The following is a 27,103-nucleotide window of genomic DNA, read 5'->3' as shown; positions in this document are numbered from 1 at the left end:
ACCCGGGAATGGTTTCCTGGGACCCTGTCTGTGTCAGTCTGCAGACTGTTTCTTTTTATCGACTAACCCTGCGCCTTGGAGACAAAGGCATATAAGGTTGGAAAATAAAGCTTCTGTGTTTACAACGCTTGGTGATCACCATCTACATGGATACAAAGCTTAGTGCTGTTTTGTAAGCACACTCTCTGCTGTGCATACACAGAACATTTGCTCAAAAGGAGGGTGGGAACTCATGGAACACAACCAAAACCTGGTGATGTCAAGGTGTACTTAGTCTTTGCTCAGATGTGCTTCCAAAACATTCCTGGCTGAGCCAAGAAGCATCTAACGCTACTTCTTTATTTAGAGTTCTTTTATGTACACAAGCATATAACCCTTTCTTATTAAGAAGCATTAAAAGTAACACAGGGCACGTTTCTAGATCCTTTCATCCGGGGATGTGAAAGTTTTTTACAGAAACGCCCGTGGTCTCTACCCAGAGACTCCCATCTGGCCCATTTCTGAGATGGGTACGACCCAAATAGAAAACCTGGGACTTTAAATTCTCATTTTCTACCGCAGCCACCAACTCCTGCTTCTGATGGTCAGAGGACCCTTAACCTGCTGAAAACTATCTTCCATTTTTCCTGAAAGGCGTATCTTTTTTTTTTAACTTTTATTTAATGAATATAAAATTCCAAAGTACAGCTTATGGATTACAATGGCTTCCCCCCCATAACGTCCCTCCCACCCGCAACCCTCCCCTTTCCCACTCCCTCTCCCCTTCCATTCACATCAAGATTCATTTTAGATTCTCTTTATATACAGAAGGCTTTTTTTTTGTCTTAATAGTAGTCATCCTAGTGAGTATGAGATAGTATCTCACTATCTCAATTTTAGATCAATTACAATATTTCCCATTAGTTCGAGGTCGACAGTAGCAGCACCGTCTGGCTGTACCTGGTCATGAGACACAAGCCCACCTTCTCCTTCCCTCGGGGTGTCATATTCTCTGCTTGCAAACCAGCAAGCATCTAAGTGTGCCTCACACCCACCTGCCAGGAAGCACGCTCACCTGCTCTCTTCCTCTGTACTTCTCAGCTCAAGAGTGAGTGTGTGTGTTCCTCAACTCCCTTTGATGGCCAGATAACAGTGGAGTAGAAAAAACCCCAAATGAGAAACCCCCAACAGCAAGTCTGGAGTTGAACACGTGGAGAGTGTCAAAGCAGAGCGCAGGAGCCGGGAGGCCCCAGAGCTGCTGGAGGCAAAGGCTGCTGCTGCCCACGGCCCCAGATCTACAGAACAGGACCCGCTCAAGAAATGCTTCCTGAATGGATGCTGGAGGGATGAACCGGAATCCACAACCGGAGTTCCTATTGTGCCTACAATCCGATCTCTGCAACACCCCTGAGAAGTCCCACGGCTGGTGGGAAGCAGAAGGCTCAGCTCAGAGCACGCACGCACGCATGCAGTGGGTCTTCAGGAAGAACTCACTCTACAGGGACTGATGTGCTAGCCCTCAGAGGTGGCTCTCTGAGCTGCCTGGAGAGGAAACGCAGGTGTGGAGGAAGGAACTCCCTTCCTGGGCTCTGCCTCTCCACTCTGTACTGCCTCCTTGGTTAAAATCATGGGCGAGCCATTAAACTCTTTCTTCCTCTAACACATACACACACACACACACACACACTCAAATGAATAAACAAATAACCCTGGTATCTCATGATAACATCTGTTGAAACTACTTAGTGTTAAAACTATGCTCTATTGGGGAGAAGGATCAATCCTTTCCTCCAATTAAAAAAAAAGCAATAAAATTAGAAGCAATTACACTTTGGTGCCCTTATAAAAGAACAGTGAGAATGCTCCGACTTGCATACCTGAGGTATGATTGACATTTTCTTCCTTAAATCGTGAAGTCCAATTTCAGTTGTCAAGATCTTATCGATCCAAATTTTACCTTCAGGTTCTGACAATCTGAAAAGCGCTGAGATGAGGGAACTTTTTCCAGCTCCTGTTCTTCCCACAATGCCAACCTACAGAGAGATCCAGGAGGAGGGATTAAACATAACAATGCAACGCGCAACACACCCAGGAGACAGTGCAGGTTCTGAAGATGAACAGAGCAGGGTCTACTCAGCGGCTGGCCTAAAGGAATTCCTCAGCTTCAGCACTGTAGGCATTCTGAGTTGATGATTCTTTGTCTAGCGCGGGGTGTTTACCAGAATCCATCAGTTCGCCTACCAGATGCCAGGAGCACCCCCCTAAATTGTGACAAGCAAAAATCAGGCACTGACAACTGTCCTGGTGGGGGTGGGGGCAAAATGGCTTCGGCTGAGATCCAGGGAAGCAATGAGAGTGAAAATGAACAATCTGCTTCTTGGCAGTGGAAAGCCTGTCACTTCTGAAGGGGTTGGTAAGAAGTCGATTTAAAGATGAGCTTTACTTGTAGGGCCTGGGCATTTTTAAAAAACAGATTTATTATTTGAAAGAGTTAGAGAGAGAGAGGAAGAGAGATCTTCCATCCACTGTTTTACTCCCCAAATAGTCACAACAGCCAGACTTGGGGCAGACTAATGCCAGGAGCCTTGAACTCCATTCAGGTCTCCCGCGTGGGTGACAGGGCCCAAACACTTGGGCCATCTTCTGTTGCTTTTCAGGCACATGAGCTGAGACCTGGATCAGAAGTGGAGCAGCTGGGATATGGGGGATGCTGGTGTTGCAGGCAGCGGCTTAACCCACTGCACCACAATGCCGGCCCCAGTTCTGTGCATTTTGAACTTTGAAAATTTCTTGGATAATTCTGCAGAGAAGTTAACAACTCAAGTCAGCTGTGTTAGGTACAAATAAATATTCATTTTCCAAAGGTTTTGTCATTTAAGACAAATGATTCTTTGGTGGCGAAACCAAATCACTTTTAGATATTAAATACCTAGTGATGTTCTATCCCAAAAGAAAACATCTTAACATTTTAAAATGCAGCTTCCAGTCCCTGTCTTTCATTTTAAAAGACAGGAATGAGTAGTCAAATATGCATAATGAAACCAACAACAACACAAATAACATTTGCTATTAAAAGGGGTCTTTCATCTGAGCAGTTCAAAAGGTATTTTGCAAGCCAATTAATACATCCAATTGCCCCTTGGGAAAGATTTGTGTTGAGTATCCTTCCTCTTATTAAAGCCAAAGCAGAGAGAAATGAAGTGCACTGACAATAAGATCAAAGTGTCAAAATAATGCTGGCAAAATGCTGGTCAGGGATGAGACTGTGCTGTAAAAACTGTGTGCAGAAACTGGCCTTTTAACCCCTGAGCTTGCCCAACCATACTCTCCCAGGTAGGCGTCTCCCATCTTGAGAAATGACATTATCCTTATTCAGAAATCAGAACACCTACGATCATTTGACATCAATTCAGTAAACTCTGAAAACTCACTGCTTTCAACAGAGAGGAAGTGAACTTTATTGTCCACTGATTACATGCTGGGAATTTAACAAATTCTCATTTAAAAAAAAGTTAACCTATAAAATCAATAATGGCATTTCAAAAAAGAATCTATAGAGTTTCACAATTAAAAACACAATGGCTTCATCTAATTTCTTAGTCTTCGGAGCCATCTCTATTTTTTGGTACGACTTAATTTACATTTTAGATGTGCCACTTTCTGCACACAGGTATGCCCAAGCACATATCCATACTTACACGTGGTGTGTGTGTGTGTCTATCTGTGTATCTCTCTGTACTTTCAAGATTTATTTTATTTGAAAAGCAAAGTTACAAAGAGAGAGGGAAACACATACAGATTTTTCCATCCACTAGTTCACTTCCCAAATGGTCATAACAGCTGGAGTTAGGCCAGGCCAGTTAGGAGCCTGGAATTCTATCTGGGTCCCCCCATGTGGGTGGTAGGGGCCCAAGTACTTGGATCATCTTCTGCTGCTTTCCCAGGTCATTAGCAGGGAGCTGGCTCGGAAGTGGAGTAGTCGGGACAGGAACAGGTGCTCATTCAGGATGTCCCTCTCGGGGGTTTTCACATGTAAATCAAGGCAAAGGCAAATGCCAGGTTGTGAGAATGTGTGCACACTCATGCGGCACTGATCCATCCATGCAAACCTGGACACACTGTTAGGAAGTGGCAGGGATGGCCCTGCAAGGCAGAGACCTGAGAGATGCCTCATACCACGGCATTGGGAACTCGACACTCCAGAGGGGACAAGAGAAAAGGCAACTCAAAGAAAACCTCGCTCTGCTGATTTTTCTCTACCTTTCAAAGTCATCAAACTACCATCTGCAGTCTCTCCCAGGTGATCCCTGGGTTTGTACCGAATGCCTGGGGAGAATATCGCCAACATCACTAAGTTTCCACATATCACACTAAAGAGACATACTGGGATGGGGTCACTGTAGCTGTTACTACCACTGTCCCTTCATTTCCTAAACAGGTCCAGGTTGGTCCCTGATAGCGACATCAGCACACTAAGACGCTGCACTCAGGCCTCTCTTCACACAGCAAACTCAGCATGGTCTATACCCCGGCTGGCCCTGCTCAAGGCTGCTGTGATGGACTCCTCCAATGTAATCTCAGGACGTCTTTGCCAAGGTCACGGCTTAACACCCCCATCCTACTTCCCGTTTGCTTCAAACACAGCCTGGAGCTAAGCCCTGAACACTCTACTTCCTCTGTTTCTGCCTCAACCCCCTTGTTTTAAATCCTGTAGCCATCACCTAAGTGCAAAGGTGCATTACCTTTTAAAAAGCAAGATGAACTTTGTCCTACTTACGACCAGTGCCAGGGAACTTGAAAAGTGAGTGACTACTAGCCAGAGCCCTGGAACTCTGGCAGAACCACTCTGCACATGAGAATACATTTTCTTTTTGGGTGTTTTGTGTGTGCATGCACATGCCTGTCTTCCTAAATATACAAACTCAAACAATTAAAGAAAATGAGATTAATCTGAATGCGCTTTTGTAATGCTTCCATTTAATATTTCATAAATAGTTTAACATCCACATAATGATACAGTATATATGACCATTTACTTAACAACCTCCCCCTTGTGGATATTTAGGCTGCCTCCAATATTTTGCTATTATAAACAACATCACGTTAAATATTCTTGAAGCTAAATGTTTGCAAACAACCTTAATTATCTGCCGACAATAAACTCTCAGATGTGGAACTGCTGAGAGACAGGTAGGAACACTTTCAAAGGAGGCTGTGGAGCAAACCCTCCAGAAATAAGACACCGGTTTCCACTGCCACCCATCTCCCTGTGCGATCCCCAGCCCGACCCTCAGGACTGGGTGTTCAGGGATGCTAGTCTGATTTCAGAAAGTAGTAAGACCGTCCTTTCCACCCTGCTAGGACACAGCAGCTGCCGCTTCCTGCCTCCCGGGTCTTCCCCCTGTGACCCTGGTGCTCACTTCCCAGATTCAGCTTTCAAAGGAAGCCTCTGCCTGGTGCTTCCTGCTGGGAAACCGCCTCCACTCAGGCTCTTGCTCACTCTCCCTCCTGAGCTCCTGAGTTTGCTTCTTAAGGTTGCCAGGTGGTCATGAGGACTAAACATGAAAATGAGAGTCCTATACCTGGCAATTCATGCCCCTGTATACAGAAGGGCCCCAACCTTCCACGGTTCAGCTTAGGACTTTCCACTCGGAGAAAGCTTTAAGGCAACACTTCATTCAGTAATTCTGTATTTCAAAAAAATTTTGTTAATGGCTTATGTATTTATTTTTGTCTACTTGGAAGGCAGAATGAAGCCAGTGAGAATGAACAAGAGAGATCTTCCATCTGCTAGTTCACTCCTCAAATGCCCGTAACAGCCAGGACTGGGCCAGGCAGGCCACAGCCAGGAGCCCAGATCTCCATTTGCAGATGGCAGGGGCCCAAGCACTTGGCCCATCATCTACTGCCTCATAAGACACATTAGCAGGAAGCTGGATCAGAAGCAGAGTAGCTAGGACTCAAAATGACACTGATATGGGATGCAGGTGTCGCCAGCTGCAGCTGAACCCACAGTCCCACAAGGCCCACTTCTGTACTCTGATTTGGGTTTGGATCTTTTCCAAGGCTAGAGAAGATGACCCAATCCTCGCTTGCGATTGTGGGCTGGAGTGGCGATCACAGTTCCCTGTCAGCCCCATGGTCACACGGGAAAACGACTGATGCTCTCAGTGTACTGTGCTGCTGAGCGAGACCATTTTGGGGGTTCGGTGTAGGAAGTGTATTTTGATTTAACCACATTTTCAATGAGTTTATTGGGATGTATCCCCAGCGGAAGCCAGTGAGCGTCTGTCTTCTTGGTGCCTGGTATCTCCATTTACATCAAATCACAGCACAGTGCCTTGCTCATACCAGTCCTCCAGCTCAATGCCTTCCCCCTGCATTTCCGCCTGCTGAAATTCTAACCACGCGTCTCCAAGTTCATTTCCAATTCCTTCTCCCACAAAAAGGCTCTGCTTCTCACACCCCTAACGGGTACCTATCACCTTTTCCTAAACATCCAAAAAACCTTTCACTCCCTTCTGTCACACACATCAGCCATTTATCTGTTTGCTTCTTCACTGGACTGTACGTGCTCAGGGCAGGGCCTATGTCAGATTCAGCTTTGCGTTACTTGCAGGAATTTTGCAGAGAGCTGAGAGTCTAACCTGGGCCTGAGAAATTTATGAAAAATCTATCACCATATTGTTCAGGTTTTTTAAAAGTTGGATAGAGAAGACAGACAACGGCAGATGAGTCTGATAACCAGAAATACTGTAAATAGCCAATCTCTCATCTTCATGAGGCAGATAACAGTTTATGCATGCAAAGTGGTTAGGTTCATTTTACACCCTAGGATAATGACAGCTATCTGTGATCAAGCATTTACTCTGCGTCTGTCTCTGTGCTACTTATTTCCCACATCTTATCTCGTTTAAGTTCTACAACAGCTTACAAAGCTTAGGCTCTGTTACTTCTTTATTTGCAAAAGAGGAAAGCCAAGGCTCAGTAAGACTGACGAATTTGTCTGCAATAAAGGGCTGGTAAGTGGCAGAGGAAGACTCACACCCAGGTCCACCTGCCTCTTCCCTGTGTGCGGCGGGTCTCCCTAGCACTTGGATGGCCTGGCTGGTTTCCTCCTTGGTGAGCAGGGAGAAGCAGTGGAGACAAAAGTTACCTGGTCCCATACAGATTGTATTCCCAGGCATGGATGAATATGGTGGTAGGGGCAGGGGGATTATAGTGGGGGAACCAAGATGGGTCCTGTAGTTGGGTAGACTATGAGTGTTGACAGAGAACTGCCTCCCATTATGGGACTCTTTTTGGGGGCGTGGGGGTCTTGTTCAATGTGATTTCGATTCGGCGAGTCTGCAAGTCAGAATTTCTAGCAAGTTCCCGGAAGACGCAGAAGTTGCTGGTACCAGGACCACAGTTAGGGAAGGCAGGATCAGACAGCAGGCAGGGAAACGAGGCAATCTGGGCATAAGGGGAGGGCTTTCGGAGAAAGCATTATGCAAAAGAGGAGAAAACGCAGGAAACTAATATTTTTGCACATTATAGCAAGGTCTAGTACACATCTGTAAAAATGTATTATCGAAGTAATAGCTCCGAGCAAAAAAAAAAAAAAAAAAAAAACCAAAATCAATCTAGCTGTAGAGCTGGAAAATGCTTTAAAATGGCTCAGTACTCTCTAAAACGATCAAATCAACCACAAAATCATCTAAGTGAAAAATGCAGCCAGTGTTTAGAATCTAACCAGGAAGCCTCGGGTGCTATTTACCTCATTTCATTCTTTATTTTTACTTGCTATTTTTGCTATGAATTAGAAGCCTGTTTAGTAGCGATTACATTTTCCTATTTAATGTAACTTCCAGAAATCGGAGGAGAGGGAAAGATTGAAAAAGAGTCATTTCTGTTGTGCAGGCACACCCCCATGTGCAGGTCTGAAATAGTGCCTCTCCCAATCAAACCCAACAGCTAAGAGGTGGCCTGGGACAGGGGGGTTGGTGGCAGGCACCCCTCCCCCTGCCCCCACATGGATGAAACCAACTCGTCACTCTGCTACCTGGAGCTAAAGGGGAAACTGAGGCAAGAAACCAGAAGTCCAGTTACTGTAGATACTAGAAGTCAGTCCTCAATTTATCCTTACCCACTTTAGCATCTCAGATAATCCTACAATTTGGGTAAGGGGCGGGGTTTAAGATGGAGGAATACAAACGCAGGGCTATTTCTTAGATAATTCAAATGTTGGGGCTTGGACGGAAACTGAAGATGTGTGCAAACACACAGAGTTCCGCGTAGGATGGAAGATGGGCGAGGGAGCACGCACCCCTTTCGGTGCGGCAGGCACAGAATGTGGAAAGGTTTGCTCATACAGTTATCCTCAGCATCTTCCGACCTACAGGGAAACGGTGGCCAGGGGCCTGGCTGGGGCTGTCCCTGGATGACACTTGGGCACCTTCCCGACACCAGGGCAGCACATGTCGACCCACGGGGAGTGGGGAGCTCACGGCGGCGCCCTCGCGAGTGCGCTTGTGTTTCCGAGTCACCCTGCCTGCCCGTCACTCCCTCGCTCACTGTCACCCTCAGCACTCACCGTGTGCCCTGCTAACGATGGTCATGTTCTGGGGGACAAGGGTGAAAATCAAATGTCCCCAAACCCGAAGAAACTGCAGAGAACTGTGAGGTACAGACACATACATAGTTCCAAATCATGCCATCACACGATCTTTAAAAAAAAATCATGTACAATACCTAAAATTTACTTTACATATTTTTTAACTGTGCGCAAATATAAAATTTACTATCCTGGCCATTTTCTGGTGTACTGGTCCATGGCATTAAATACATGCCCATTTCTGTGCAACCATCACCACCATCCTGCTCCAGAATTCTCATTTTGCAAACCCAAACCACGCCCCTTAAATAATTCCCCATTCCTCCTGGTGCCCAGGCCCTGGCAACCCCCAGTTCCATTTCTCTGACTCTGACTACTGCAAATGAGCAGAAACACAGTACGGTCCTTCCGTGAGTGGCTTATTTCACTTAGCTCAAAGTTCACCCACGTAGTAGCAGGTGTTGCAATCTCCATGTTCTGTCAGGCTGAACAGTATCCCACTGGATGTAAAGACAACACCCGGTGTATCCACCCAACCCTTGACGGTCACCCGGGCGGCTCCCCCTTAGGCACAGAGACCACCATCCACATTGCGATCTTACAGGACCACCTGGCACAAGAGTCTCACAGAGGCGGAGGTACTCAAGCTGCCCATGGAAATAGGAGACACAGCAGGGACGACCCTGAGGCAGGGGGCAGCCAGAGCACAGCCGCCCTGGGACAAGGGGAGGACTGGGAGGGCCCACATTAGGAGTTGAGCTTCAAGGGGCAGGTGGAAAAGAGCTTCCTACCGCTTGGTTCCTTCTGGTTTAGTTCTGGTCAAGAGCCTGGGCTACATGTGACAGGGACACTGCAGGCAGAACCAGGCAGAAAATCTCCCCTCAAGCCCTCTTTGCTTTCATCTCATTGACTCTGAGCTTGGGGATGGGTCCTCAGCCCTCACTGGCTCACTAAGAATGACCTACACAGCTCCTGCTGGAGTGGGCCTGCAGCCCCTCTCCCATAGAGCAGCAGCTGGCCCAGGATAGGAGCCAACAGGAATCACACGAGGATCAGACGCAAAGTCTGCAGAGGGAGGCGTGGGAGCAGGTGCAAAGCACTGGCTGGAGGAAGATGAAGAAGGCTATGGAGAGCGGCAGGGAGGAAGAGGAGCAGGGCCAGGCCAGAGGCTGGGGCAACGGAGAGGAAGAGCAGGACGCAAGCAACTTAGGAGTAAGGTGATGGGAACCTCACGCAGGAGTGGGGCTGGCTTCTGAGGCACAGGCCTCAAACAGATGGTGACTCCAGTGTCCTGGGTCAGCTTGAGCCTCAGTCTGGGGCCCAGGACCCACCACCCAGCATGAGGCTGCTCACAGTATGAAGAAAGTGGCTTCCTGGGCCGGCACTGTGGCGTAGAGGGTAAAGCCGCAGCCTGCAAAGCTGGGGTCCCATATTGGTGCTGGTTCAAGTCCTGGTTGCCCCACTTCCAATCCAGCTCTCTGCTAATGCGCCTGGGAGAGCAGCGGAAGATGGCCCAAGTGCCTGGGTCCCTATACCCACATGGGAGACTAGGAAGAAACTCCAGGCTCCAAGCGTCAGCCTGGCCCAGCCCCAGCCATTGTAGCCATTTGCAGGGTGAACCAGTGAATGGAAGATATCTTTCTCTTTCTGTAACTCTGCCCTTGAAATAAAACAAATACACCTTTTTTTAAAGGGTGGTTTCCACATTCTACAATGAGTTTCCAATGAAGAGTATCTCTGTCATCATTGCTTCTTGGCCTTTTGGCTGAGATCAAGTGTGTATCTCTGTCATCACTGATCTAATTTGCATCCACAGAGGAAGGAAAAGTCCCCTTGACACATACACAAGGAAGCCAAACAGGCAGACCTGGCACTACATCTTTAGCTGAAACTTGAAAGACGCACGAGCGTTCAAACAAACCTTTTCTCTTGCTTTAACGAGCGCCGTAAGGTGTTTCAGCACCACCGGCCCGTCCAGGCTGTAGGTGAAGTTCACGTTATCAAAGATGATCACCCCTTCTTGGGGCCAGGCGTCCGGCGGGCGTTTCTGGGACTCCCAAGGCGCCTCCTTCTCAAGGTCTGTGTATTCAATCACTCTTTCCACGGAAATCATCTGGAAGAGATAAGGCACCCACACAGGTTAGCGACGGAGCGCTGCGTCTGGGGGCCTTGTGGGTTTGTCAATGCACGGTTCTCGCACACACATCTGGGTGAGGGCATCTCAGGCCTTCACACTCCCCAAAAGGGAGAAACAGGTGTTGGACGAGGACTCTGATGATTGCCCAGCTTGGTCACGGGCGCACGATGCCTGCACTTACTGGTCTCTCCAACACCATAACACTAAAAGAATCAGAGAAGTGCATGGATGCTAAGATTCTATGTATCCATTTTAACATGTGAATAAAAAGAGGATTTGTTTTTCAAAAGGAAATACTCCAGGCCACCAAGGACTAATCTCTTGCTACCCAAGGCCACCTGCGGGAGGTGAGTTCCCCTGAAGGGTCTTCCACCCTCACTGCGGCAACTGCTCATCTTGAGAAGAACAAACAGAGATGCCGTGGTCACTGCTGCTCTGCCTTTAGGAGAAGGTGCAAAGTCTGACCGACGGAGCCCTTCTGATCCCGCTGGCCAGCACACTGCAAGGGGGCCTTGTCCGACCAGGAAGAGACAGCAGCAGATCCACGGCCTCCTGCCTTCCGTTCATCGGGGTAATGAGAGGAGAAGAGCTCAGATTGGGGGGAGGGCTGTCTATTAATTAAACAAACAGCCTCAAAACGTTGAATTCTTCTTTTACCAGGGATGAGGGATCACTCATTATGAAACAAAAATAAACAGGCCTCTAAGAAATTAGCCTATATCCTCTCTAGGATTTCAGAACCTCCCTCCTACAGAGACATTTATTGCATTTGAAGACGGCTTGTGATGAATATAAAACCTGCTGACATAGCATACATGAGACTAAGAAAAAGATGTATATACTGTATTTTACATTAACTTTAAACAGATGGAGGAAGGATCTTAAAAAACTCCACGAGCCACAATGTAAAAATAACAGTTTTAATATTTTACATAAGAATAGCTTTTATGCCATTTAATGGCAAGGAGACTTGAAAGGCTGAGAACTTGGAGATAAACATTACCATATTCTCTACTTCAGCGCTTTGTCTCACACACCACTGGAACATCCCCATGAGAGTGAGGGCGTAGGACAAGGCCAAGCCAACCTGTCCAGCATCCAAAGCTGCAGGGGGAAGAAGAAGGGAATACAGTCAGTCTCATTCCCGACTGCAGCCTGGTGCCGTCGGCCACTTCACCAAGACGACTCCTTCCTAACTAAGCAAACTCCACACGACCCATCAAGAGTCCTACTCTGACTATGTTTTGATTGAGATCATGATAGAATGAAAGAAACTCCACTACGAATACAAAAAGATTATTAAAGGAGTTCATTAATCCCAACAGGATTGACCCACACTTGAGAAACAGTATCATATAGGCAAGGAATAATGTCTTTATTCAGACATGCATCGTTAGGGTTTCAGAACCCATTACATAATTCCACTCCCTACATCCAAGGCAACCACAGTTGGAAACCATGCAATGGTTTCTAACAGCCAACGCTTTTGAAGCTAAAATACTACTCTCATTGTTCCATTATTAAATATTGTAACCCAGAGTTGCAAAGGTGGAAGAGTGAGGCATGATGACTTCACACCACACAGGCCAACACCTGCTCCTCAAGTACCCACGTGGCAGGGAGGATAATGCTCTTTCCTGCGGAACTCTTTCTCAACCCAGTGCACCAGGCAACAACGATCAACAGGTCCAAGTACTTGACACTGAAAGCCTAAAGCTTTAAGCTGGACAAAATGCTTAATGGTAGACTTGGTCCTCTTCTCACAAGTACCCGACATGACCAAGAATGTTCAGAATGTCATTTGCGTAGACCTCAATCCATTCAAAGGCAGATAAAAGGCGTCCCTCAGGACCAAACGACTCTTCTGAGTGGGCCACACTGCTGAATTATATCCACCCTGACAGGCTGCAAACACTTGACTACACTTCATTAGAACCAAACAGTATGTGATATTAGACAAGGTGGCAGGAGTTTCATTTAATAACTGTAAACACAGCAATAAATTGTAATCATACCATAAATAGTTATTCACATCTGTACTTACTTTTTGCCAGAATCAGGGATCCGAAGGCAACAACGATGACAAAGATGGCACAGATGGCATCCAGACGTACGGCAAACCATCGGGACGTTGTCAGAAACAAGAACCAAGCCTCTGGATTTGCGAACCACAATGAGCGTGAGGAGCACCATAAGAAAAAAACCCGTGTTGGACATGAGGGAGTGCTTTGCCCAGCTGAATTACAGAGCTGGATAGCTACAGTGCTCACTCGACGGATCTGAAGATTCCAGAAAGCGAAGCGACAAAGGCAATGCATGGCCCACATGCAGCCCAGTACAGCAGCGTGGTGGGACGATGCACTAAAATGTACAACTCAGAGGGTACCAACAGCAATGCAGTCAGAATAAAGAAGACTGGAAAATGGGCTGCCAAGTGTCTCTGGCAATGATGGGCCTTAATGTGACGTTCACCTGCTCACACAGCTGAGGGCTCCCAGTTCCTCAACAGCAGCGAGCACCCTCCCAATTTGCATCCAGTACCTTCCATACTTAACCAAGTACCCTGCATGTAGTGGGTTTAGGGGGTTTAATCTAAACGACTACAAAGATCTACATCTGGTCTTTCAAGGGCCACTTAATCTTCCCAATGCAATAAAGGGCAGCCAGAACTTTGCAGATTCAAAGGAAATTCTGAAATTAAGTGGAAAATCACCTTGCTGATACAAAGAATAACACACGGCAAATCTCATAATCAGGAAATTCAATTTCCCTCTCATGTTGGCCGCCCTGGTTTCTCTGCATTGCCAGACCATGGCCCACGGGCCAGGAACACCTATCATCTGTTTCTGGAAATAGTTTTATTGGAACATAGCCGCAGCCAATTGCTGATGCATCGTTGCCTGCTTTCTTGCTACAAGTGCTGTGGTGATGGGCATATCACTGTGCACAAAGCTTAAAACACCTACCAGGGACTCTTCTGCAAAAACAAGTTTGCTGACCTCTGCCCTAAAGGGACAGAGAGCCACAGGGCTTGGTGCGAGCCTAGGTGAAGAGGTAGGAGCAGAGTGGATTCTGAGAGCAGTCAGTTGAAAGGTAGGGGGAGGAGAGGAAGACGTGCAAAGACAGGATGGGGCCAGCCCAGGGGACAGAGGAAGGTCAAGCCTGAGGCAGCAGCACTTCTGGAAACACACAGACCTGAGTGCAAGTCCTGGTGTGCATCAAACAGCTCCTGAAACCTCTCCTCGGCTCTGTATGACCGGATAGTCCAGAGCCCCTGGAGCGAAGACGACAAGTGGGAGAAGACCGGACTCCGTGCTGTGGGGACAAGGACAGAGACCACACCGGCTCAGTGAGGCCCAAGGAACGCAGCTGTCTCTGGGCTGGGGTCAGCACCCCTGGGGGTGGTGGGCGTGGTGCTTCCAAGTGCTCCCAGCACCTGGAGAGGTACCTGAGCAGATACCACAACTCCCTGGTCAAACCAGCACTCACTTTAAGGACCTAGAAATGAAAGTTTCTCACGCTACTTTGACCACATTCTAATCCAGACCTAATTCTGGGCTAACTCTCCTCCAAATTCTTGCTTCTTATCTCCTAGGGCAGATAGTATTTATCACTGAGTTGAAAACCAGCAGCATTTTTTAAAAAAGATTTATTTATTTACTTGAAAGTCGAGTTACACAGAGAGAGAAGAGGGGGAGGGGGAGGGGGGAGGGAGGGGGAGAGGGAGAGGGAGAGGGAGAGTCTTCCACCCGCTGGTTCACTCCCATTAGCCGCAGTGGCTGGAGCTGCACCAATCCGAAGCCACAAGCCAGGAGCCTTCTCCTGGTCTTCCACAAAGGTGCAGGGGCCCAAGGACTTGGGCCATCTCCACTGCTTTCCCAGGCCACAGCAGAGAGCTGGATGGGAAGTGGAGCAGCCGGGACTGGAACCGGCGCCCATATGGGATGCTGGCACTGCAGGCCATGACTTTACCTGTTACGTCACAGCGCTGGCCCCAACCGGCAGCATTTTTTAACATAATTCTGTTAGCGTACTCACCATACAGAAAGATCATTAGCTACGGATGTGTCTGCGCCCACTGCCACCCTCACCCTCGAGGCAACTCGTCTCTTGATGGGCACACAGCCATGCTATCCTGCGACCTGGAAGAGTACCTGGCAGGGGGCAGGTGCTTAGGAAGGAGCTGAGTGGCCCGGGCAGTCCTGCCACCTCCCCATGCCCTGGGAAATCTCCCTGGCCCCACTTGTGCCACACCACTGTTTTATGGTCACCGCGCCTTTGGGTCCTGCAGTACACTCGGGTCCCAGGGCCTGTCCAATGCCTGAAGGATGTCTTCAGAGCTGCCTTGCTGGACCTTGTCCTGTGTGGAGGTCACTGTGGCCTGTGGCACTGTCCTCACCTTTTCAGAATCTCACTTTGGCCTTAGAGGCTTCATCATCTTGACAGGTCCTAAAGGCACTGTCTTGTGTGCATTTGGGTCTGGCTGTGCGAGGACCCTCTGCCGATCACCCTGGGCCACACAGCAGGGACTGCATGGGCTGCCTCATTCCAGGAATGACGAGCCCTTGACAGTTCCCACGCCCCACCATGAAGGAGGGGCCTGGTAGGAGCAGGGAACCCCCTGCACACTGTCTTCAACATCCTTACCTGAGATGAGGCATCTGTGCTTAATTAAGTCCCAAATGTGGATGATACAGGTGTATCACTCTGCAACCTGTGTGTTGCTTAGAGAAGCTGTTGGTAAAACATGGGGTGTTTGGGAGAAATCTTAATAACTTTTTCCGTGGGGTATGGAGGCTGCACATCTATTTTATACAATAGATGTCGGGGAGGGGTGTCAAGGGAAGAACTCAGACTTATTTTCCATTGTTGACTCCTCAGTCTACATCTGAGTGCCTGTCTGTGACAGCTGGGTGCACAGGAGAGTTGCATGGATTTACGGGAAGGCATGCTGGGGTACAAGCATGCCAAGACACAGAATGTTCTCTATATTTTTTTTTAATTTTAGAGATTATTTATGTGAAAGGAAGAGTTACAGACAGAAGGGGGAAGGGAGGAGGAAAGGAAGGAGGGAGGGAGAGAGAGAGAAAGAGATCGTCCATCTGCTGATTCACTCCCCAGATGGCCACAACAGCCAAGGCTGGCCCAGGCCACAGCCAGGAACCAGAAACTTCATCAGCACCTCCTATGTGGGTGCAGAGGTTCAAGGACTTGGGCCATCTTCTGCTGCTTTCAGGGGTACATTGGCAGGGAGCCAGATCAGAAGTGGAGCAGCCAGGGCTTGAACTGGCTCCTATATGGGATGTTGGCATGGCAGCTGGTGACCTAATCTGCTGTGCAACAACACCAACCCCTTATAAGTATGCTTTTAGTTCCCTCATGTTCCAAGGTTACAACATCTTAGTAGGGGCCTGCAAGCATTTTCCAAGCACTGTCTCAAGCAATCCTCCTAAGAATCCCAAAGAATGCATCGTATATGACAGAAGGACAAACAGACTTGAGACATTGAGAACACTTTGCAAAATTAAGTAAATTAACCCGAGTAAGTGGCAGTGTCGGGCGTCAGAGCCATTTCTGAAACATTCCCAACACTACGCTTTTCATCTGGGCTTTTGGGGTCTTGGAGAGAGTAATCAGCGATTCTCAGGCATGACTGAATGCCTTTTTCTCCAGACATTGTTACTCAAAAATCCTCATTAGCTAATATTCAACAGCTATGTAATAATTCCCCCCTTACTGCATCCTTTATTAAGCACCTTAAGCTTAACAGTCTGTGGGAACCTGGCATGAGAACTTAACAGTTAGACCGACAGTTAGAAACACGTGGCAGGTGTGTTAATCATCCCCTAACCTATGCCTGTGGCAGACATTACTAGCAGATTACAGACCCCATACAGGGTCTGGATATGCCAAATGCAGTTGCCTAGAGAAATGCAACCAAATGCCATCCTTGGTTATTGCACTTTTCTAAGGGTAACTGCTCTGACACTCACTTTTGCAAAACTAAAAAACCTTTATGATCAAAGGCAGAGGTGTTGTGAAGATCACTTAAATGTCAATTCTCAGTATCAGAGGCAGCTGGGCAGTACGATCTGAAAACAACCTTGCAGCTTTACTTCTTCCCTTCTTGCCACAGCAATCAGGCATCTTTTTGGCTAATGATTCCACAATGGCGACAGAACCCACTGCAAAGTGCCACTCAGGAATAACAGAGAGGTTGTGATTTGTGGCACAGACCCACTGCCACCAGGTGAGTTAAGAGGAATACTTGTAGCCGGCGCCGCGGCTCACTAAGTTAATCCTCCGCCTTGTGATGCCGGCACACCGGGTTCTAGTCCCGGTCGGGGCGCCGGATTCTGTCCCGGTTGCCCCTCTTCCAGGCCAGCTCTCTGCTGTGGCCAGGGAGTGCAGTGGAGGATGGCCCAGGTGCTTGGGCCCTGCACCCCATGGGAGACCAGGAGAAGCACCTGGCTGCTGCCATTGGATCAGTGCAGTGTGCTGGCCGCGGTGGCCATTGGAGGGTGAACCAACGGCAAAGGAAGACCTTTCTCTCTCTCTGTCTCTCTTTCTCACTGTCCACTCTGCCTGTCAAAAAAATTAAAAAAAAAAAAAAAAAAAGAGGAATACTTGTAACTTCCCAGCTCCGTATCTGGTTATCTGGAGACAGCACATTCGACTTACTGTCACAGCCAAGCAGGCTGCAGGAAAACTCTTCTGCAGGGGACATTACTAAGCTGTCCAAGTTTCTAGATCAAAGGTTTTTCAAGCTTTCTGGTTTATGTTCTGGGCCTCACAAGAGAAAACTCCATGTCGCGTCTTGAGAAACGCCTTAGATCCTCTTCTCTCACTACCCAGTTGATGCGAGGACACCCTTGTGGTTCCTTCTGGAACAAACCACTCTTTCTTGAGCGTATCTAAAACTTCATTTGCAACAATACCAGATCCTGTGTGGCCCTAAATCACAAGCTATCCGAGTCCTCATTCTCTACAGAGAAGACTGGCTGGCACCAACACAATGCAGAAGGAGGGTCTCCCAGCAAGGCTACACCTTAGGTTCTGCCTTCTCCACATCTTAACAGCAGAAGGGGACTACAATGTTCTGCCTTCCCTGGAAACACAACTAGACAAGATCTCAGGGTAGGGTGGCTCATTCTCTGCATCACTAAACATTTGCTGTACTTGTTACAAAACTGTCACGTGCTCTCCTTCATGCAGCCACTTGGGATAAATGATTTTTAAGGACTGAATATTGGGGATGGCATTGTGGCACAGTGCGTTAGGCTGCTGCCTACGATGCCAGCATCCCATATCAGAGCCAGTTCAAATCCTGCTTGCTCCACTTCTGACGCAGCTTCCTGCTAATGTGCATGTGGGAAACCTGGATGGAGCTCAAGGCTCCTGGCGTTGGCCTGGCCTGGCTTCAGCAGTTGTGGCCATTTGGGGAGTGAACCAGCAAATGGAACGCTCAATCTCTCTCTCTGTCACTCTGCCTTTCAAATAAATCTTTTAAAAAAAGTTTCTTATTAAAAAGAAACACATGTATTCCACAACAAAGAACTCCTCTGTCCTGACAAAATTATTTTTTTCCAGTTAAAGATGCTTAGGACGGCAGGATTCTCAGTCTGTCTTCCTGATTGGCTCGGCGTCCAGAGGCTGAGTTGGCACTTGTTTTCAGCAACTGTCCATAGTAGAGGTTTTTCTGAAACAAATTCTTCCTTTTCCACCTTTCTGGCTATGAAGATGGTATTAAAAAAAAAAAAAAAACAAAAACCATTCTACTCTACTTCTTACTTTCTGTTTCATTAATGAAATACTGTTAGTTCGTACATTCACCACGAGATGAGCTCCAGATTATTCCATCTTCTGTGATGACTCACAGAAAACAGTGATTAATCACAAAACATTTTCCCCATTATTCCAAAATGAGGAAGCTGAATGGAGGAGGAGATGAAGTGCATTCTAAACAGATCGCCATCCTAAGGGATTATTCTCAGCGTCTGTTTATAACAACAGCCAGGGGAGAGAAGCCTCAGTGCGCTGTCGCATCCAGTACTGTTGATAATAAAGAGCCAAACTGAAAATAACGCCAATCGTTCCCAAAGATTCGACAACTGCAACATATTAGCCATGTTTTGAGTATGCAAAAGTAATACAGTTTTCAAATATATTTCTTCTGACATTTGAGTGTATTTCTGATACCTCCTCGCCTTCCTCTAATCTTTTCCTTTCCTTGACATTCCCAGTGGATTTAGGGAAAGAAAAATTCTCTATTTTCCTTCTAACTTTAGTACCAACACATGATGGAACATTTTATTTCTAAGAACAAATGTTTAAGTGCCTACTCTGTTTAAAGAAGTGTGTCGTGAGCAAGACAGAAGTGGCCCCTGTCTCTGGCATGCACATTCCAGTGGTGTGTTACCCCACATGCATCCTTGCAAGCTTTTGGGTGTTGTGGGTCCAGAGGCCAGGAGCTTGGTCCCCAAGCTGGCGGTATTTGGAGGTGGTGTGGAGTATCTGAGAGGTGGGACTGGGGCAGGCATCGGTGTGGAGATTCAGACTCCACCACGGACACACACACGGGTCTGAGTCCCAGATCTGCTCCTGACGCCAGGTTCCTATAACGTGCACTCTGGTGGGCAGCAGTGACATCTCCAGTAATTGGGTTCCTGCCACCCATGCGGGAAATCTGCATTGCGTTTCCACCTCCCAGCTTGGGTCTGGCCCATTCCCAGCTGTTGGGGGCATTTGGGGAGTGAACCAATGGATGGGAGATTTTTCTCTGTGTTAAAAAAATGAGGGAGACATAGTGGGATGGTGTTAGGTCGATTAGGAGTGTGTCCATGAAAGGGACTGTGATGCTTCATGTGTGACAAAGTGAGTTCCTGCAACATCAAGTAGTCCTAAAAGGCAGTCTTACCCTTGTGTCTCTGTTTCCTGTCTCACCAGGTGAGCTCCTTTTTCCTTACATGCTCTCACCATTGTGATCTGCCACGAGGTCCTCAGCAGAGGCCAAACTAACAGGGCTACTTGACCTTGGAATCTGAACTTCAAGGTCGCTGAACTATATAGGCCTTTGCTCTTTATAAAGGTGGCCTGCTGGTTAGTGCAGTCCTCCATTCCTTCTTCACGCTCAACTGTGAAGCTGCACCTGGCAGGCCACCAGCTCCACCTGCCCTCAGGGTGGCCATGACATGCAATGACCTAATGGGAGTGAAGTGAGAAATTCTAGGAGGACAGAGACGGCGGAGTGTCAGGGGTCTCCTTCATCATGGCATGAACAGGCGCTAGCCAGCTTTGTATACCACCTTGGTACTTACTTGTGGACTCCAGGCGTTTGACATCTCTTGATGTTTCCAAGAAATATCGCCGAAGAACAATGAAAACGATGCCAAGGGGGACCAAGGGTATCAAAATCCAGGGAATCACAGCCGCCGCCACAGCTACCACTCCAACCACTTGTAGAAACGTCTGGAGCAGAAAAAACAGAGACAGGGCTTCCTTATAAAGAGCTCCTTCCACAACAGACTTCCATGGGCTGCTTTGTTGGGATCATACTCCTTACCATCCAAGCCTTGTTGGAACAGCACGGGATGCTTCACCAACCCAAGAAACAGTGAAAGTAAAGGAGGTCCTAATGGTGTTTATCACGTGCCTGCCACGTGCTAAACGCTGTAAGAACACCTTAGGCATTAGTTCTTTGGGTAATTCACTAGCCATTGACATGTGTGGTAGGCATTTTGGTTTTCTGCATTTAGTGAATGCCAGTCTGTAACGAGTTGGTAGAATTTACTAGAGAACGCAGTAAGCAGGTATCACAAATGATGAATCCAGCAATCTTAGCTTTGCACAGCATGACAAAGTGCAAAGAGGAGGAAATACTCTAAATCTTCACCTTTGGAAGTAGAGTCATCTTCCTTGGTTTCCTATACACACTTACCACTGACTGAATGTTGATAGTGCACCTCGCCATCTATTACATATGCATTTAGGACTCACAATACCTCTACACCACATTATTATTTTGTGCTTTTACAGATGGGGGCACTAGGGCACAGGTGGAGGAAAAGTAAATCAAATCTACACAGCATCAGTCACGTGGCTGGGGAGGCCACATCATCAGGTCTAACTTAACGTTAGACTTGTCCCTAACATACACAGCTATCCTATTTATTGTCCAGCAAACACTTTTTTGACCCATGTGGGCCTCATAATTTGTCCTTAATTTTCCAGCTAAACACTTATTTAAGGAATTCCAGAGTTCAGCAACATGCCCAATGAAAGACAAGAGAAACATGTTTTTAAATTCTTTTAATAAATTTAAAAATTTTGTTACAAATTTTATTTTATTTATTATAAATAAAATAAATATAAAAACATAAAATAAAAATAATTAAAATTAAATAATATTTCTTTAAAAATCTGAAGAACCGTTTCAATAATAAATAGGCCTACAATGTCTAGAAGGCTGGTACTTCTTTATTAAATCATATCTACTGGATGTCTATTAGATTTTCTATGATTGGAACAAGTATTTAGGGGTGGGCGGTGAGCACAGTGGGTTCAGCTACTGCCTGCAATGCTGGCATCCCATATGGATGTCAGTTTGTGTCTCAGGGGGCTCTACTTTCATCCAGCTCCCTGTTAATGTGCCTGGGAAAGCAGGAAAGGATGGCCCAAGTGCTGGGGCCCCTGCACCCATGCGGGAGACCTGGAAGAAGCTCCTGGCTCCTGGCTTCAGTCTGGCCCCGCCCTGACACTGCAGCCATTTGAACCAACCAAGGACACACTGGAGCAGATGCTGCTGTTTCCTAAATGAGGCAACATTATCACACACGCCAAAAAAGACTGTGGTGTTTCTCTGCCAATTGTGTTGAAAAGCTACCTGGCTTATTTGAATACACACTTTGACACAGAGGGCCAATACAACTCATGTCTACAATCTCTATTTTTTCTGTATTTTTCTCCAATTTCAGGCTTCCCAAAGATTGATAACCTTAGGTATGGAGGAAACCCAACATTTTAAAAGATGCTTCTTGGTTTATTCCCTAGCCCTTTTCTCTGTGTCGGGCCTTGCTTTTTTTTGTCAGGAGTTATTGGTCTGAAACTGCTAAGAATTTCTGAGACACTGAGGAAAAGAAGGTGGGACCCTGGATCAAGAAAATCAAACCAAATTCCACTCACCGGACTCAATATTTCCAAAGAGAAGGCAACTTGCTAGTTCCCATTCAATGCAGCATGAGCCAGTGTGTCAATATCAAAGGAAACAAAAATCTAGATTTTGTCTGTTAATGAATTCCAATAAATTAAATGGTATCCATTCCAGGTCAACTTTTTTGGTGCAAGCAAGCATCCTGATTGGGATGTCAGGATGACTAGGGCAAAAGACCCTCAGCACCAGCACCTATGCAAGGGATGCCTAAGGTACACCTCATCTTCTGAAAGGGTGTTGTCTCGTGAGCGGCTGTTTCAGACAAACCATGCCGACATCTGAATGAACTGATAACAAGGTATGCAAAAGCAATGAAGGAAAAAAAATATGCTTCTAAAGCAACTTAACTGTTTTGTTTAAAAACTGCCTGGTAAAAATAATTCAGAAAAAAATATGACATTGCTTCATTGTTAGCACCTATGGCTTTATTGTTAGCACATATTGCTAACAATACTAAAGAAATGATACAGTTCGCTATTTCAAGTTGAAAACCAAAGAAGGTATACTCACCCTGCCCTCCCAGATAGCAAAGACAGATCACCCTCCATGACACTTGCCTCGTGTCCAAAATGTACCTCACTGAACTCTGCTCTCACAGCTAATGTAAATAGCAGGGATTATCAGCGCCATTTATAAAGGAGAAAATTGAGTCTAAGAGAGGTTAAATGATTTGTTCAAAGACAGTCATTCACTCTGACTCCAACCCTGTTCTTTTAATCTCTGCATGACATTGTAATCCACATACATACTAAGATTCTTATTTGGAAAACAAAATACCTAAGTACACTCTGGTTGTATATATTCCCCTTTCTCTGCATTTCTAGTTTCTTGAGTTTCCTGGGGTTGTATCTGGCCTCTCCCATGAGGTGACCAGTACTGGATTCCCAAAAAAATAGGCAGCAGCAGAAGCTGAGTTCACACAGCAGAGCTGGTTATTAACAAGGGCTTATGATGCTTGCTAACACACTCACTGCTACGTGCTGATGTAAGAACTCTTGTTTAAGTTTTTTTTCTTTTTAAGAGTTTCATAAGGAAGCAAAGTTTCAACCCCAGAAAACAAAATGACTTGGCAGATAGAGGGAGAAGAGCAAAACTTAATCTTAACAAAGATAGAAAGTCTCACGACATGAAATGAGGGTTGGATATGTTACACGTTCATTATCTGTATTTGAATAGTGGTAAAAACATGCAATTTTCCCAGGAAGACTCTCACTAGAATCAATACTACATACTGCTGTTTCAAATTCTAACATACTCTTTTCACAAGCAGAATTTTAAAGAGGAGAAGCTGTCTGCCTGTTCAGCACTGAACGACCAAGCTGCTGAGCGTCCTGTGGTACCTCTTAGGTCTCCCCCACAACTTACATCAAACTCAATTTCATGGAACGCTGTTCCTGCCCGTCTTTGTGAAGCTTCGGCCCAAGAACATGTTTTCTATAAACACCAGTAAAAGCGTATTCTTCTGATTTTATGCAAATCAATGTGCCACCCATACTTTTGGCTCACTGCATTTGTTATTTGAACTCTCTCATGCTTGCATTAGGCACAAAGTGAAATATGTATTTACTGCAAGGTCACTTAATCAGTAGACAGTACTTTCATTATTTATTTACAGTATTAAAAAATAAGATCAGGATCGTTAAGATTGCTAACACCTCCAAGGAGCTGGAAAGCTTTTAATTCTGCTGTCAGTCAGACTCTAAGAATTCTGTTGTGATAAGTACAAATCGTCCAGATTGCCTTAAACTATTACTGATTTTGCACAAGATACGAGTGTGACTTAAACATAATAAACAAAGCAGGATTCACTTCTTGACAAGAAAGCATGGTAAGATTTTCTTCTAACTTAAAAGAACACCATGCCTAGTTTTTGATCAGTAAGCTGTTTACAGATTTAGGTATAGAAGAGATTCTTCAACATATTTATTCTGGAAACATTTGACATGATAAAAAAAAAAGACTGTCAATGAAATGACTATCATAACAGATCATGCTGCTGGCTAGTGCAGGATGTTTGTGGAGGTACTACAATTCTGAACAGACTATACAAACTTCTAAAAGTGTCAAGAAATAAAAATGTAATTGCTATTGAATTACACTTACTGCCCTTCTAATCACAGGATGAACAGAAGCAAAGGGGGAAAATATGGAAGGCTTTAAATGTAAGTTCCTAAACGTAATTAAGTTAATACTAACACCTATTAATACATTACTTAATCATTGTATTATATTTACTATATTTAAGTGGGATCAGCACCGAGTCAGCAGGTGTAAGTTACATGCTGTTATGGCACCTTGGCAGTTCCCAGGGAGTTCAGAGGTCACTTTTGGTTCTTACAGAACCTGCCTTGGAAGTCTCTCCTCCTTCACCTGTTTTTCTAACCTCACCCAAACTCTAGCATTAAGCTTTTCTAAACTTGGCCTTTCCTCAGGATACAGTAGTCGCATCCTTCATCCCTCATTTGGCTGGTTTTTTACAGGCACACCCACTCTGGAACCTGCCTCAGCCTTCAGTCAGCACTCAATCCTGAGTCACAGCTAGCTCCACCGAAGAGCAAAGAATGAGTGGTATCGGGTATAAATCATTTATTACTAGCACACTAGTAAGCATTAGGGACACTGTACGTATCTCCCTCCCTTTGCATTCAGCCTCTCTCACTGATAGCTTCCTGTCTACCTGTAAGTGTGCATTCTTTTTATGAAATTCAAGGCTACTGTCCATGGAAAGGTTATCTTTAAAATATACTCCTTAGAAGTAAAAAAGTGTTAATAAAAGGCTAGAAAGTTCCCTCATGAAAACGCTAGCCAAAAGACAAGCAGAATATATATCTCTACCACTATAAACAAGCTTTTAACTTAAGGATTCTTTGAGAAAAAGGAAAACATTCCATAAGAATAAAGGGATGCTTGGGTCAGAGGCTAAGACACTGTTTGGGACACGTGTGGGAAGCTAGCATCCATACTGGCGTGCCTGGGTTCCAGTCCTGACTCCACTCCCAATTCTGACTTCCTGCAGTGTGGCTCCCATATTTGGCCTGGCCCAGCCCCAGCTTTTGTCAGCATTTTGGAAAGGAACCAGTGGATAGGTAATCTCTGTTTTTCTCTTCCCCTCTCACTGCCTTTCAAATAAAATGAAAATAAATAAGAAGCTTTTTTTTTTTTTTTTTTAAAGAATAAAGGATCAGGGGCCAGCAATGTGGTATAGCAAGTAAAGCCGTTGCCTGCCGTGAGGCATCCGTATGGGCACGGACAGGGGTTCTGGCTGTTCCACTTCTGACCCAGCTCCCTGTTAATGGTGTGTGGAGAAAGCAGTGGAAGATGGTTCAAGTGTCTGGGCCCCTGCCATGCATGTGGGAGACCCCAGTGAAGCTCCGGGCTTCTGGGTTAGATCTGGTCCAGCCCTGGCTGTTGTGGCCACCTGGGGAGTGAACCAGCTGATGGAAGATCGATCTCTCTCTCTCTCTCTCTTTCTCACTCACTCTCTGTAACTCAAATAAACTTTTTTTTTTTAAAAAATAGAATAAAAGTTGATAATACTCAGAAGATATAAACAAACCTAAATTTATATGAACTTAAAATACGGATCAAACATATACAAAACAGAGGCTGGCGCTAAGGCATAGCGGGTTAAGCCACCACCTGCAGTGCCGGAATCCCATATGGGCACCAGTTCAAGACCTGGCTGTGCTACTTCCAATTCACTCTCTTCTATGGCCTGGGAAAGCAGTAGAAGATGGCCCAAGTCCTTAGGCCCCTGCATCCACATGGGAGACCCGGAAGAAACTCCTGGCTCCTGGCTTTGGATCCACTCAGCTCTGGCCATTGCGGCCATCTGGGGAGTGAACCAGCAGATGGAAGACCTCTAACTCTCTCTTTCTCTGCCTCTCCTTCTCTCTTGGTGCTAACTCTTTCAAATAATAAATCTTTATATATATATATATATATATGTATATGTATGTATATGTATGTGTGTGTGTGTATATATATATATATATAACAAAAATCTGACTACTTAATAGACAAATCCACAAACATAGTTGGGAAAATTTAACCCACTCATATAAAAAATGAAATAAAAATCAATTGAGATATAGAATATAGGAAAAAATTAGCAATCTTTGATGACCTAATAACAACTACACATAGTCAATAACTACATAATACATTCTTTTCATGTGTATGTAGTATATCACAAAGCAGGTATCAACAATCAAGGGACAGAAATTATACAAAATGTATTCTAACCTAAGTGAATGTAAATAATAAGTCAATATTCAGGTAATTAGAAAATCATTAAATGTTTGGAAATTCAGCAGTATGCTTCTACAAAACACTTAGCACAAAGAAACTACAATAAAACTGCAAAGTATTTTGAAATAGAAGAAAATGAAACTGATACTAAAATTTGAGGCTGCAACTAAAGCTGCATTTAGAGGCAAATTTATAGCTTTAAACATACTTAAGAGATAAAGTCTAAAAGTGAAGAGTCTAAAAACCTACCTTAAGAAAACAGAAAAAGAGCTGTGTAGTAAAGTTTAAGAAAAAAGGGCACACGAAAAAGACAGTAATGAAACAGAAAACTAACTTTCAAAGAAAAAAAATCAACCAATGCAAAGCTTCATTCTTTAAAAACATTAATGAAGTTAATAAACTTCTATCTAGATTGCTAAAGACAAAAAGAGAAATTACCATCAATATAAATTACAAGGGATAACTTAAGAGGTACCACAGGCATGAAAAGAGGAAATCACAGATATTGTGTCAATAAAGCCAAAATACTTGATGTAAATAGAAACTATCTTGGAAAAATAACAAATACCAATGCAAGAAACCTGAATAATTCCAAGTTGATTTGTGGGTCTGAATTTATGTCTTAAAAATTTCTCACAGGAAAAAAATTTAATACCAGAAAGCTTCACTGGTAGACTTTACTAAAATATTTTACCAGATTCTTCTTAAAGGATTTGAATCAGCAGTATTGTAATCTAAAAAACAGAGAAAATTATAAACCAAACAATTTTTAAGAATAATAAACAATATTCCAATAAACTGAACCTAACCACATAAAAATACTTAATAATCAGCCTATGATTATTACAGGTAAACAATGTTGCTTTAAGATTTGAAAACCAATCAGTGCTATTAATCACAGTAACAGAATAAAGGAAAAAAACCACTTGAT

General features: G+C 45.3%; 1 protein-coding gene across 2 annotated transcripts in view; it reads right to left on the bottom strand.

The window, feature by feature from the left end:
* The window catches only part of ABCC4 (ATP binding cassette subfamily C member 4 (PEL blood group)), a 269,575-nt gene that overhangs the window by 41,868 nt on the left and 200,604 nt on the right, over positions 1–27,103 (bottom strand). For both annotated transcript variants that reach the window (XM_002713003.6, XM_051850536.3), the window contains 6 exons: positions 20,030–20,180; positions 13,908–14,027; positions 12,757–12,867; positions 11,716–11,816; positions 10,497–10,688; positions 1,857–2,012 (listed from right to left, as the gene is read on the bottom strand). In XM_002713003.6, coding sequence (XP_002713049.1) covers positions 1,857–2,012; positions 10,497–10,688; positions 11,716–11,816; positions 12,757–12,867; positions 13,908–14,027; positions 20,030–20,180 — 831 coding nt within the window. The remainder of the gene's footprint in view (positions 1–1,856; positions 2,013–10,496; positions 10,689–11,715; positions 11,817–12,756; positions 12,868–13,907; positions 14,028–20,029; positions 20,181–27,103) is intronic.

The sequence above is a fragment of the Oryctolagus cuniculus genome, chromosome 9, assembly GCF_051225735.1.
Source record: "Oryctolagus cuniculus isolate XC-2025 breed Fujian yellow rabbit chromosome 9, ASM5122573v1, whole genome shotgun sequence".
In the NCBI taxonomy this organism is placed as follows: domain Eukaryota; kingdom Metazoa; phylum Chordata; class Mammalia; order Lagomorpha; family Leporidae; genus Oryctolagus; species Oryctolagus cuniculus.
Note: the sequence above shows the minus strand (reverse complement) of the source record. Positions and strands in the feature narration are given on the sequence as shown.